The following is a 14,666-nucleotide window of genomic DNA, read 5'->3' as shown; positions in this document are numbered from 1 at the left end:
CTTTTCCAATTCATGACTCCCGGCACATGTGACCCCAACCGCACGACAGGTACCCAGGCACACTAGCGGCACGGCCTTTACAGAATCAGGCTTAGGGACTGACGCTTCCCTTTGTATTTGTAAAGGGTAGGGAGTTTGAAGGCCAGCTGCTTGCACGGACGGAGGATTGTTGACGTGCACTTGAGCGAACGCGTCCTACTAGAGTTGCTAGGGGGTCTAATGACGCGGGCTCCTGCTTACCAACAAGGGGCATACCCCAGATATTGCCACGTGCTGGCTCAAATTAGCATCGAGATCCAAGTAACACGCTGCAGAACGAGAGGCAGTTGGGGTTGGCCGTGCTACCCGCACGAAAGCCTTGGATTCAATGGCGCGTTGAACCTCGATGTGACCCTGGCATTGCTGTAAATACCATGTCCAGCCCCAAAATACCTTAGGAAACCGCTCCACCCTCGTATATGCAAGGTTCCGGACACCAACACAGGCTAGGCGTCGGAGTTGTCATCTTTGGTCTTCAAGACACACCATCATACACCAGCCAGGATAGGGATCGAGACGCTTGGCTCGTATTTTAGAGAGGCGAGAGGGGTTGCCAGAGTCACGCTCACGATTGAGCGGCAGCGACATGAAGAGGAGACACGACAAAAAAAGGAGACACGACATGAAGGGGAGACAGGACAAAAAAAAGGAGACACGACAAAAAAAGGAGACACGACAAAAAAAAGGAGACACGACAAAAAAAAAAGCGATACAAAAAAACCACTGTATTCACAGGACTTTTTCACGATAAAAGTCAATTAAAAAGGCACCAGAAAAAGCAACATAAATAAATATTCAAGCAAGTGCTTCGATTGTTTTGTTCTCCATGTTTTTAATTTGATGTTCAAGTAATGACGCTAGGAGCGTTTCGGTGTCCTGTGGTCCCTCACCGCCTCCCACCCTGCCCGAGCAAGTACACGCGAAGGATCGGAAAGATCAGCGCTGATCACCCCTTCCGTCTTCCCGCAGGTTTCGACTTCTGACTCGCCGCCTCGCGCTCTCTCCCTCGCCCGACAGAGGCTCGAAGTGTTGTCGTGAAGCTACCGGAGCGACCGGCAACGCGCCCATTCAAGGATCAGCGGGAGCACAAGGCACAAGGAAAAGACCCCCGCTAGTCCGAGAGCCTATCTACCTCTAGCCCGTCTCGTTGGCGCATCTGGCGGCTTCACCTAGACCGACGCCGTCCTGGCACCTGCCGGTCTACGAGGCTGAAGTGGCTTGCCGATCTGGACCATTTCCGTATTAGAGCGTGTCCTGTCGGCAGTTTTGCAATCTTTTGTCCTAGTGGGTAAGTCTCACACGAGCGAGGTGGTCACGGCCACCACAACAAGGATTGGCAGTCCCACCCAAACAAGCAAGGCGGGGCTGGAGCTGCCATCTTTGTTTGGTGACGCGGTGGTGTGAATAGCGCGACACGGTTGTGACAGGCCCAGTCCACTTTCAACGCATGGGCCGCGAGCTGCTATGCCATGGAGGGCGACATCACTTCCAACGGCATGCAGATGGCCCGTAACTGCGACGACGCGTGTAGCTAAGTTCGAGAAGTGTCCGAGGGTGGAATCGGGTCGGCAGTCGGAAAACGAGAAACCTGCGGTTGATTCTAGGAAGTGTGGTTCGGGAGGCTGGCAGCTGATTGGCCCAGTCAGGGGGAGGCGGCTGTCAACCAATCGTGTCAACTCAACCGGTAGTGTTCCATGTTTAAACCATCCTTTGACTACCGGAATCATCTCCGATCTATCCAAACGGTCAATCATTTCTTGTCCGGCAGGACACGCTCGAACCCTCGTGTGTGCAAGTTCTACTTGCCTTTTTGACGGATTCCAACCCGGATGTCCAACTCGGATGCCTTCCCTGCGGCTGTTCACGCCAGGCCATTTCCCAGCATCCTCGGTCTCCGATATGGTATAGCACGGCCTCTAATCTAGGGCGGTCAGACAGGGTAAGGGTCCCCGGTAGGCTATTCTGGGGAAGCCGCTCCGCACGGGCTTGTGGCGTTAAAAGAAAATAAATGAGGGTTGAATAGAGGTCTGCGTTTCTTTCCTAGGCAAGGCGCTCGGGTCCGAGGCGAGAGGAACAACCTCGTTCGCAGCATCGAGGGTCCCTGCTCTTTGTCTCGCAGTCTGGGCGAGACTATCACTGTCTCGCTGGTGAGTCACGGTTCTCGGCTTGGATATCGTCGCATGCATTTTGGTCAGGGTCGCCGCCGCGAGGCTCCCCTATCGCTGTCCACGCGTGCCACGATCGAGCAAGCGGCAGGGGACACTCCTCACAAGCTTCAAGCCGTCCGTGCGGTGATCGACAAGATCTCAGCTGTCAGCTGGCCACCCCTCCCATTTCACCCAGGTTGAACTTGTCGCCTCGCACTTTCTCCCTCGCCCGGCAGAGAGGCAGGCGGTGTTATCGTAGAGCCCCGAAAGCGGCCAGCGACGCGATCGTGCACCATCTGTGCGAGCACAACACAGGATGCCCCGTTGAGGTCCTGAGAGCCTGTCGGCCTCCCGACTTCGCTCTCCCAGAGCCTTCCCATCCACACCCCAGAGCCTAGACATGACCTGTCACGTAGGATTCTTCGCTTCTGCAAGTTTATTAAGCCCTCGTCGGCCAACCTCCTCGCTGTCCTGGTGCCAGCAAGGAGAGGGGCTCCCAGGATGTCGGATGTCGGATGTCGGATGCGGGATCATAGGCACCCCCCCCCCTTGCTCACCATGTCAACAGAGAGGTCAGTGCAAAACGGCTGCTTGGATGAGGGGCAGCTTTTAGCTTGCTTTTGGTGTTGATAGCGCGACCGGGGGGCTTAAGCAGACCCTGTCCGCCAGCAACGTGGGCCGTCTGAGAGCTGTCACCTGCTGCCGGCATGAAGCTCCTGGGTTCAGGCACGAAATCTACCTCTCCTCGTCCCCCCCCGCCCCCCATTTAAATTCCAACCAAAGATATCGCACCCTTATCCCTTTGCGTACCGCACGCAGTCCGGCGACGTCTTCAGTCATGACAAGCAATCGAGTTATCGTCCAGCCTAACCTAGAGCCTACGACCTCGGCGGACGACAAGCCCTCCGAGCAAACAATCCCCCAGCCGGGGACCAATCCCTCTATGAGAACCTGTCCTCCGAGAACGTGTCGCGCCACGACAGACTGAGCGGCAGAATCCCAGGCCGTGGTCGACAAACACATCTTTCAGGGGCAGATACTAGGCGCAACATGAGGCTGGAATCACGATACAAGCCCTCGGCAAATTTATGGGGAGGTGTGGCGGGTCAGGATGCGAAGGTGAATGGGTCTGTCTGTACTACTAAGGTGGGAAAATAGGGGGCCTCCAGCAGAATAGGTTGTCGAGAACCCCAAGCATATGCCAAACTCACACCCCAATCCAAACCTTCATTCACGTCTACCGCTGGGCTCCATGTTGTTCAATCCGTGCCTACGATAATGCAACCATGTCCGCTGCCCGTGTCGCCGTTGTGATAGCCGAGGGAGGTCTTGATGCTAGGGGAATGTGTGAATGTGTGCCGCAATCGTTAGCTGCGGCCTTCCATGTCTTGTAGGAGAGCAATGTGTCACCATCAGAAATGGGATAGGAAAGTGTATCGAGGTTGTCTTACCGCCGGCCCAGATCAGTCGGTGCTTGGTGGCTGGCCGTATAAACCAGACGGATTTTGGGCATCTGGAGCCGCCCAGCTAATCCCAACGGACAAGCCACAGGGCACCACACTCCAGGTCTCTGCCGGCGGGTTGGCCGTGCTTTTAGAGGCAATGCTGCGCCGGTCGGGTGGCTGTCCTGCTCGCGGGCGGCTGGGGCGGCGGCGGGGGTTTGGGTCTGATGATGACATAGGTTTTGCTCATCTCGACGGTGTTGGGAGCGAGTGTCTTTTTCTGTATGCGTGACGGCGGCGAGACGATATGAGTCGTGAGGATGGACGAGAATCGCGTCACGGAACAAGAATGGAAAGCGAGGCGAGAAGGGCCTCTTTGTACGGCGGAGACGGCGACAGGGGGAGACACAGCACGGCTTCCGTGCGCAGACAGGAAAGGTATCGCAAAGGCTATCTATGACGAAGAAAAAACAATGGTTGGAAGGCTGGGGGCTAATCTACGCTGAAAATGGCGGCCGGTGTCCAAAAAACACGACAAAAGCCAGCCCCTGGCCCCCTCGCCAGCCGGTCCCCCTGGGCATCGGTCGTCTGATTGCGCTCGCCCAAGGCCCTCGCATCGCCTGAGTGGGCCAGGTTTGGTCGCACAGCAGATACTCCAACTTCCAAGGACAGTCAGGGTTTGTCCGCCGACAGATTCATGGCCAAGGGGCCGCTGGGTTGGTGCTGGGCAGGTGCCTGCCACTCACTTCCTACACTCGGCTGACCAGGCCATGTCGTGGTGGAACAAAGCACTGGCTAGCAGAATGAGCCCAACAAGTTAGAAGCCGCCCTCCGCCCCAGGTTCGGCATGTGTGGCCTGCATCCCGGTACTGGGGCAAGTGCATGGTGCTGCTGCTGCTGCTGTTGCCGCGCAGAGGAGCAAGCTTGCCCTTATTTTTTGATGTCGCTTCTTTTATGCATGACCCTCTGGCCATACAGATGGCTCGTCGTGCATGTGGGAATCGCCCCTTGCATGCGCTGATAGGTACGAGATGCAGGTACCACGGGCAGGCACATGGGCAGTTGGCGGTCAGCGTGACCTGCTTCCTCCTCTCAAGCATCGGCGACGTCACATGCATGCCTCTAGCCTGCACCACCGTACCTGGCCCGGCTCCTGTCATTTCAACTAGCTGCATAAGTGTGCCCAAGAACTCGGCACAACCACCCAACTTTAATGACAGCTGTGTTTACAAAACGGCACAGCTCGACCGTGCAACGGCCATCTTGCCTTGGTGAAGCAGACGGCTCGCCCTAGGTACCTACCTAGGCAGCCAACTCCAAGAACCGAGGTTCCAGCGTTCTCCGCTGGCTGGAACCTACTTAAGCCGCGCTTTCTGGTTTTTCGACATGCTGCGCGGTCAAGAGGAGAGGAGGATGCGACGCCAAGGTGTGGTCCCTTGAGTGATGTGCTGGCACTCAGCTGTGCCCGTTTTATCCTCGGTCTCCACTGTGGCAAGGGAAATCGACAAGGAAACAAATTTAAGCTACGAGCGAGCGAAACATCACCTGGGCTCCACCTTTTTGTTTTGTTTTGCCGGAGCTTTGGTCGCCATGCATATCGGTAGGTCGGATCACACGACGCCAGTTCCTGGCATCTTTGTGCTCCCCTGAGATCTGCACTGTCCTCCTGCTCCTTCCGGACCTCGGGGACGGTTGGCTGACTGGCTGGCAGTGGGCGGTTGATCCAATCTGGACATGCACGGAGGCATGGGATCGCTGAGTAATTCATGGGTATTTCTAGAAAAATTCCATACCACAATCGCACGGCCATCTTTAGGTACCTGCCAACGCATTAAACGACTCGGTCTTTCCATCGCTCGAGGGCTGATTGATGGGAGGTGCGAAACATTTTGATGCATCCACGACTCCCGTCTTCCCTCATTTTCCCCCACGAGGCCCCTGGAATGGCTAGCGCTGGGTATGTACTTCTTTCCTTGACACCAGTTGCGCCCACCCAACCAGACTAGGTAGAGTTGTGGGGGGAGCCACTTGGTTGCCTGTGCTGATCCCGGAAGGACGGAGGCAATGGATGGCACCCATACCACCTAGGGATCTTCCTCCCTACCGACCGACCAGGTACATGACGGAATGATAGCCCATGTCAGAACTATTGGCACTCTTGACTCTTGATGTGACGATGGCCAGCTTGACGTTTTGCGGCAGTTGCCGACGTCCAGCCAGCATCCGTTTTTATCGCACTCGGGCTTCATTCCATTCCGCTTGACTCGAGGCTGCGCCTCGACGCCGCGCAGGTTTGCGATCCGTAGTGCCTCTAATTGGCTAGGGCTTTTTCAAAAGCAGGCAGGTCAAGGGGCTGGCGCTTGGCTTTGTGTTTGTTTTTCTGCAATGCGAGTGGGGGAAGCGGTTGACCGGTAACCCGTCCAATTGGGATCATGCACCTCGACGGTTGTGGCAGCTTCACGCACACTCTTGCCCCCCACGCCCAGGCACGTGCCAAGACATCAATACCCGAGCCCGGACGCATTCAGGTATGACCGCCTTGCTCGTCTCTGGCATCCAGCACTGTGCGGCCAACCAGTGCCTCTGAACCGAGCTGGTCAAGAGTCGGAATATCCTGGCTGGCACCTGACGTTTCCAAGCGAAGGCGCTCGAGCCCCCCTTCGCAGCCTGAGGAATTCTTCTCGCCGTCTCGAAGCCGAGTCACAGCTAGGCCCTCGGCCTTTGGTATTGTCGCTTCGTGGCCTAAGGCCAGCGCTGCAAAGCTACCCCTGCCCCGACAGAAAAGGATCGTCCTCCTCGGTGTCTAGATCGCGTGAGAGCACAACACACAATTCCCCTTGCTGTCCCGAGAGCCACCGCCCGTGTCGAGCCCGGCTCTGCTCCCCCAGAGTTCTGACACCCTCCACCCAAACTCCAGATAGGGATCTGCCGGGTATGGTTGTGCGCTCCTCCAAGCTTGGTGCGCCCTCTTGGCCGACTTCCTCGCCGTGCTGTTGGCAGCAAGGAATGGCAAATAAGTATTGACTCTGCGCGCGCCGCTGCCCGCGGCCTGGCTCGCCCTCAAATCTGGACCTGGTAACAGAAGCGCGCTTGTGTGTACGGCCGAGAGGTGCGAGATGATGAATGACGGGGAACACCCCCCCTGCCTGCCGCTCCCTGTTGTCAACAGGGTTCCGGCGAGTACAGTCACGGTTCGCGGTCTGCGGTCACGTTTCCTTTCGGTGTCGATAGCAGGACTGGGCTAGTCCGGGATACGAAAGGCTAGTCTCCTGTCTCCACCTGAAATCCAGTCGGACATAAAAGACGGTCGGTCGAGACTGCTGGGCTCACACGCGAAATCCTCCTCTTCTCATCCCTTCATCCAAATTCTAACCAAAGCTACCACTTCCCCCATCTCTCTCTCTCTCTCCATATCTCACCCCAACGACTTGTCTGGCCATGCCTAGTGGCCAAGTTATTATCCGGCCTTCGCCGGTACCGACGTCGCCGAAGGACAACAAGCCCTCCGAGTCAAAAACACCGTCAGCCGGGGACCAGCCACTCGAGGAGAACCCATACACGTAAAACGGTCACGCACCGCGGGCTTAGCCGCAGGTTGCTAATCAACACAAACAAAAACACATCCCTCTAAAGGCACTCGGAATCATCTGGGGTAGGGATCCCGATGCTAATTTTCGGTAAGTTTATCTGGAGTGTGGAACAATCCATGGGGAAGCGGACCACGACGTGACACGGGAAAGGATTTACGGATGAAATTCTAATGAAGCATTATCGACAGTTGGTATTCGGGCGTCAGGCGGCACGGGTCAGGGTGCGAAGACGGATGCGTCTGTCGGCGTTATGGGGATTGGGTAATAGGGGGCGTTCAGGGCAGTGGACAAGACTGCTGTGCTACGGGTGTTGGCCATGCATCCAGCGGGCGGCCATGACTATTCATTTCTTTGTTTTGTTGTATTATTTTACGCTTGCATTGCGTCCCATGCCCGCCTCCTGGCACTCCCCGGGCCCGGGGACGAGGGACCAAGAAAACATAAAGTCTCCACACCACCCAAGTTTAGACCCGCGGTAGGCGGCGGCACCCGGCCAGCAATTTTCCCTGAGCTTGCGAGGCCCCAAATGGGTCCCTGCCTGGCCTACATGTTGGGTCCTTTTGAAGGGAGGGCAAGACCGCGAATCTCGTCTATGAGGAGGAGAGTCGACCCAATGGGGGTCTGGTGCCCCCGCCGTGGGCAGCGGTGACATGCACGTGACGATTGACATACAGAGGATCGGCGTATCAGCCCCAAGAGCGCCGGCGAGAGGGGGATTGGCTCACTGATGTATCAGGCAGGACCAGGTACCCGATGCACTCAATTGGGCGTTGGGGGGATGGCCCAGGGTCCTTGCCGCGGCGCTAGAGTGCCATCCGCTTCTTCCCATAGGTTGTCGCCGCCAGGGCGGTTTGCAGGGCCAAGCTTCGGAAATCTCTCCAGCGCCGCTCTGCTGCGCTATCGCCTCGGAAACCTTGTGTGTGTGTGTGTGTGTGTGTGTGTGTGTGTGTGTGGAGGACTTGGGAGAAGCCAGTCAGTCGGTGGCAGCGGCCTTCCGGGGCTGAAGGGTTGTGCTCCGACAATGCTTCCAATGGGTAAGCTCCGGAATCGGAAGCTGGCACGCGATTGTCAGGGTCGAGGAACCGATCGTCGTTACGGGCCCCAAGAATCAGCCGAACCGCAAAGAAGAGCCCCGCCCCCCTAAACGATGACAGAAACAAATGAAGCTCCAACTTCCAACACACGACCAAAGCATATACTACACAGAAAAAAACAAAAACAAAAACATTAATATAAAAAGCGTAAACGTCGCTTTTTTCCTACGTTTATTTTGTTTAAATCGAACTCTTTGTTAATGCACGTATTGGAGCTTTTTACGGCTCGTGTTGGAACTTACCAAGTGGGCGCATGCACGGGATCCATGGGATCCCCATGCACAAATCCACGATCTGTGCACAAGGCCACCAGAGCTCCTTTGTCCCCTATATAAAAAGGTTGGATCCGTCCTTCTCTTTTAGCAGAATTCCTTTTTTTTAAACCTAAATACAACACTTTAACTTAACTTACCTTTTGATAATTATTAAAATTTAGTTTTACGCTGTTTGGAGCTCCGCGAGCAAAAAACTTTACTTTTAAATCCTTTTTACATTAATTAATATTGCGAAAAGCAATACAAAAAAGCTAAAAAAAGGGTTTTTTATTTAATTATGTTAAATAAAAAATTTAAAAACAAAAGATTATCGGTTTAACGTTTAATAGCGCATTTTTTATTTGCTTTTGGCTATAAAAATTAAAAAAGCATTAAAAAAAAAGCGCTGTGCAATTCCCCAAACTAACATTTTAACCTGGCATTAAATAGCTAGGACGCATTGCTTTAAATAATACCGCTTACCATTTTTTTTTACCAGTTTACTATAAAAAAAATCCTTTATTTAAGCAATTTTTAAAACGCAGGATTAAAGCCCGATAAGCATAAAACAATTTGCGAAAAACGAGTACTTTATGCAAAAAAAGTTATCGATGCTTTAAGCTTATGTTGCAGGCAGAAGGGATAGGCACGGTGTAAGGCTATTCCGGTTGATATGCTCTAAGGAGGAAAGGATCTGTAGTGCAGGTCCCCGTAGGGGCCTCTGCCCTTTATATACACGTGACTCCCTATCCTCCTTGCTTACTAAGCTTCCCTCCTAACGCCTGGAAGCGTTATACGCTTCCAGGCAAGGGGACCGTTCTTCCGATGCCTTAAGCATTTAATATTTATGCTTAAAGCTTTTTTACGATAGTATATACTGTTTACTTTGTAACATACCCCCCAAACGAGCCTTTTGGGTTGCTTGTAAATAAAATAAAGGAAAATTGGTTGCCATGTTAATGGCGTAGGATTTAAAAGCTTACCGCGCTTTTAAAGGTTAATTGTAAAAGCGCATTAACTTCGAAAAGTAACGAGGCAAGCGTTTCCCGTTTTTAAAGGGTAACCGTAAAAGCGCATTAATTTCGAAAAGTAACAAGGCAAGCGCTCCCCGCTGCCAAAAGCAACGAAACAAATGCTCCAACCACAAAAAGTAACGAAGCAAATGCTTTAATTACTATTAAAAAAAGGTAAGCATGGTAATTAAAACCTTTTTTTTTCCATTTCGTTCCGGCTTTCCTTTTTTTCCTTTTTATTACCATTTTTTTACCAATTCGTAAATCCTTACGCTTTCGTTCCTATCGTTTAAGCCTTTGCTAATATAAAAATTTTTGCAAAAGCAAAAGCAAGCAATTGTAAATGCTTTGCGCGGCGGCGTAATGTTTTGGAAGCGTTGTACGGTACTAACAAATTGGTTGGAAAATAGGTATTGCCGGTAATAAAGCAACGCGTACAACCGTTTAAAAGCGCGTTAAGCGCAAAAAATTTAATTGGGTTTAAGCCCAAAAAAAATAAATCGTAGCTTTTTGCTTTTTTACCAATTTATTGCTTTTTCGCTAATTTTGCTTTATGCGCGTATAATGCAAATTTGCAAACGGTTATGGTTGTTTTAGCAATTAAAGCTAAACAAACGGAAAAAGCATTATTTAAAAAAAGGAAAAAAGCTTAACAGGTTAAGGAAAATAAACAAAAGAAAAATAGGTTTTTCGCGGAAAAGGACAAACAACGGGATACAAAAAACGCGCGGAAATAGCAAATTGCCCGCAAAAAGGCTTGGAATAACGCCCAAACGATTAAAACGATAAAAACGCGTGCGTTTGCTAAAAGCGCTAAGCGGGTTAAAGCTAATCGGGCTCGTTACGCTAAGCGGATGGAAGCTTTGCGCCGTTTTTTAACCTAAACCCCGATTAATACTGCCGTAACCGTTTTCGAACCTCCGGTTGTTTTTGCTATTTTTTGCACCTTTCGTTTTAATCCCCAACCCGACCCGACCGGTACTTTTTAAGCTTCGGCTAAACTAAATAAAAGCTTTGGGCCCGATTAGCTTATTCGTTAAACGATTAAAATCGATTTTAATTCCGATAAATTTATTAATCGGTTCGTTTAAAAAAATAACGATAATAACGATAAACCCGTCGTTTTCCCCAATACCCGGAAGCGCAAAGTAAGTAAAAAAACGAGGGTAAATAGCTAGATTAATTCGTTCCCAACCGTTTTTGCGGGTTTTATGCTAACCACCCCTTTCCTTTCCGTTTTAATTTTTTAAAAAAATGCTATTTGGCTTTCCTTTCCAGCGAAACCGTCGATTTTTTTTTAACGGGAACGTTTTAGCTGGCTTTTCCGATAATACCATTCCCCGCGCGGTTCCATGCAATGGGTGCACCAAAAGCTTTTTAATAAAGTTCCGGGGCCTTTGCAGCAATAAGCTTATAGCGCGCTCCTTTTGGAACGGTCGTATTTTACGGTATGTTTAATGTGCTTAAAACAACCACCGTTGCAACCCTTTCCCCTTTTTGCCTTAATTGCGCATTGTAATTGCTTTATTTTAAAAAAAGTTTTTAAATAGCTTTTGCTTTAAAATTAAAAAGTTTAAAAAAATGGTAAGCCATTTTTTCGAGCCTTACCCGAAACCGGGCAACAAACAAAAGGATAAAGCCAAAAAAAAGAACAAAAAGGTTCCCCGTTAAAATAATCCTGCCCTTTGCGGTTTAACTTTAAAAAAAAGGAAAAATGGTAATAATAACGAAAAAAGTTAAAAAGGTAGCATTGGAACCGCAATAATTCGGGGCTATTTTTTTTATAAAAATGCTTTTATCCATTAAATAATGGGTAAAGGCTAAAGCTAGGATGGAAAGGAAAAATAAACAAAAAAAAGGTACAGCGCTTTTAAAAGCTGTACGCGTTATAATTAAATGCCGTTTTGTTGTTTAAAACCGGCATATTTTATGCTTATTAATAAAAAAGGAATTTGCGTTGTACTTTTATGCAAACGTTACACGCTTTTGGTATTTGCTCCGAGGTTTTTGGCTGCGTGTTAAGCTTGCCAACCCGTTTTTAAAAAAGTTGTGCAATTTTAAAATAGCTTTAAATATTTTAAATTTATAAAGCGGGAAGTTTTTAGTAAGCCCGTTTGCTGGCATAAAAGCGGTTTTAAAATATACCACGTCGAACGTTCTTTTTTGGTACTTTTAGCGTAGCTATATATTTATAATATTTACGTGCTTTAAAGCCGTATTAATGCGGGTGCCTTTTTCGATTATTAATTGAATCGTTTGTATGTTGTTATAGCAAAGCTTTTAAAAAGTATTAATTTTTAAGCGCAGGTTTCGGAAAAGCCTTTGCATAGCGATGGTTTTTTTTCCGAATTTTATAAGCGCTAAAAGCTTTGCTTTTATGGTGGACGTTGTAACGGTAGCCTATTTTTTTGCTTTTTACGTTACGGGCTTTCCGAATAAAAATATAACGTATCCTTTAAACGACCTTTTCGTTTTTTTATCGTCGGCGAAAAAAGCGTTTAAAGCAAAAAGCAAATGGTTGGACTTTAAAACGTTCTTTAGCTTAATGCAATAGGATTTCGACCTTTTTAAGTACAAAAGGGTATGGTTTGCCGCTTTTAAGTGCTTTTTATTTGGGTTTGTAAAATATTTAAAAAGTTTTGCGCTTGCAAAAGCGACGTTTGGGCGGATGGTAATGGCCGTATAAAGTATAAATCCGATTTTTTTTTGCATGGCCAGGACTTCGGCGGGTATCGCTACCCCTAAATTTTTTTTAAGCGTTTGGCTGGGCAAAGGGGAGCGCTTTACGCTTTTGTTCCCGAAATTAAAGGTATTAACGATTTTGTTAATGTAAAAATCGTAATGCAGGGTTATTGTTCGTACTTTTTTGTCCTTTACGATTTAAACCCCGAGGAAAATTTTAAATAATTTTTTTTTATTTTGTATTCCTTTTTAAAACCGTTTAACATTTTCGTTGCTATTTTTAAATGCGTAGCACGGTTAAGGATAATTATGTTGTTAACGTACAAAAGGAGGAAAACCTTACGTTTTGTGCTTATAAATAAATAAAGCTTTTCCGTCGATAAGGTAAGCTTTAGCTTTTTAAGGGTTTTTTCGAAAGCTAGGTATTATAACCTTAGTAAGTTTTGTAGCCCGTATAAAGCTTTTTTAAGCCGGGCTACGAACCTTTTTCGGTAATACTTAAAAAGGAACTTTACGTAAACGGGTGTATGGTTATCGCCAATTTTTGCGTAAAAAAAAGCCTTGCTAACGTTAATTTGGTACGTTTCGAGGTTGAAATAAGCTATAATTGCTATTATAATTTTAAAGCTTTTGGTTGTAAGCGTAACAACGTAAGTTTTTTTTAAACCGTTGGGTTATTAATTACCTTTAATTACCGCGCGGGATTTATAATCCGTAACGTAGCCGTTTTCGTCGAATTTGTAAGTAAATACCCAAGCAATATCGATAGCCTTGCTACCAAGCAGGTTTTTCGGAATTTTTTTCCAAACTTTTTTTTTTAATAGCTCGTTAATTTTCCCAAAAGCAAATTGTTTAAATTCCTTTCCATACGGGTGCGTATTAAACTTTTGCCAGGATTTTGGAATTCGTTGTAATTTGTTTTGGTACAACCGCTTATTTTTTTAAGGGCTATTGCGTTTCGATATTTTCGTTACGGTAATTGCGATTATTTTATAAACCGGGCAATAGCCGAAATTACTTTTTTTAATCGCCGTTTATTAATTAAACAAATACGTATCGAAAAAAGCTCGCTAACTTTCGTTTATTAAGCTCGTTCCAAAAGCAACGTTTTTAATTTCCGGTTCGGGAGCATTAAACGCTATTGCTAAACCGTAATAAAAAATGGCGCTATTAAAGTTATTGCGTTATTTGCTTTCCCTTTTTCTTTTTTTTCTTTTTTTTTTTTTTGCGGCCGCACGCGTTGCGGCGCGGATCGCTTTAAACGTAATTATCGGCGAATTCGGTAAAAGCGCATTGGAAAAAAAGGCTTTAAGCGAAAGCGAAAGGCCCGTTTTTTTGCGAAATTAGCCTTTGCCCTTTTTAACCGGAGGAAAAAGGGAAAGCGGCGCTTTTTGCTCGTTTGGGTTTGCTTCGAACAAACTTTTAAAAGCTTTAAACGCTTTTGGTATCGCGATTAAGGGCGCTGCAAAAGTGCCGTTTGTAATTGCAATTGGCATATCCGGTTTTAAAGTAAGCAAGGACCGGTTTATTGCTTTATAGGGTAAAGCAAGCCTTAACGGTTTTAAAAGTCGTTTTTCGGGCTTATCGTTATTTTTACCCTTTACCGGCGGGAAGCTATTGCTTTTCCCGGGCCGTATAAAGCCGTAATACAAATTGCCCATACGTAAAAAGCCCGTATTACGCATTTGCTTTATTTTATGGCCATTTTTTAAAGCATTTAAAGTTAAAAATTTATGCGCGTTTGGATTTAGCCCGTTGGCCGAATCCTTTGCGGCTTTAGCTTTTATGGTTACGATAAAACCTGGCTTTTTTACCTTTAATTTTTAACCTTAATGCTTGGTAGCGAAAATGGGTGCTTAAAACTTTTCCGGTTAAAAAAGCCCTAGCGCATTAGCAATTTTTTTTCGGGTTGCAAACGGGTTTTCCGTTTCGTCGTACTTAACCAACAAATTATAAATAGCTACATCGATTGGGTTCTTTTTTTGCTTGCCTTTAAAAAAGCTTTTTTTATTAAATTTAACGTTTTTTGTAATTATTATTTTTTTTTTAACGGGACCCAAATCCGGTAAATGTTAAAAATTTAATAGCTTACCAAATATTTAACCCCGGTACGAAAATTAATTTTAAAATGCTTAAAATCCGCGTTATGGGACCTTTTTACGTTTAAAAGATAAATTTTGCACCCGTAAGCGTAAATGCCGTCCCAATCCGGTTTTAAATTGGTTGTTAAACCCGTAAAAAATTCCGGGGCGTAATGCCGAAACTACCCCCGAAACCAATTTAAAAGGATATCGTTAAAAACGCGCATGCTTTTCGACGGTAAAAAATTTATATTTTTTAACCAAACGGTAACGTAAACCGTTTCCGGCTATAAATGTTTAAAAAAATTTTAACGCTTTTTGCGC

The 14,666-nt window shown here is 47.7% G+C and overlaps 1 protein-coding gene across 1 annotated transcript; it reads right to left on the bottom strand.

Annotated features, from left to right (window-relative positions):
* Positions 1–3,445: 3,445 nt before the first annotated feature.
* GGTG_12547 (hypothetical protein) lies at positions 3,446–4,400 on the bottom strand (the record flags this gene model as incomplete). Its single annotated transcript, XM_009230447.1, has 4 exons — positions 3,446–3,521; positions 3,638–3,852; positions 4,130–4,248; positions 4,382–4,400. The coding sequence occupies 4 exons, from the start codon at positions 4,398–4,400 to the stop codon at positions 3,446–3,448; spliced, it is 429 nt and encodes a 142-aa protein (XP_009228711.1).
* Between the last annotated feature and the right edge of the window lie 10,266 nt (positions 4,401–14,666).

Source organism: Gaeumannomyces tritici (genome assembly GCF_000145635.1).
Source record: "Gaeumannomyces tritici R3-111a-1 unplaced genomic scaffold supercont2.9, whole genome shotgun sequence".
Lineage (NCBI taxonomy): Eukaryota > Fungi > Ascomycota > Sordariomycetes > Magnaporthales > Magnaporthaceae > Gaeumannomyces > Gaeumannomyces tritici.
The sequence above is the reverse complement of the archived record's forward strand: the minus strand, read 5'-3'. Positions and strand labels throughout refer to the sequence as shown.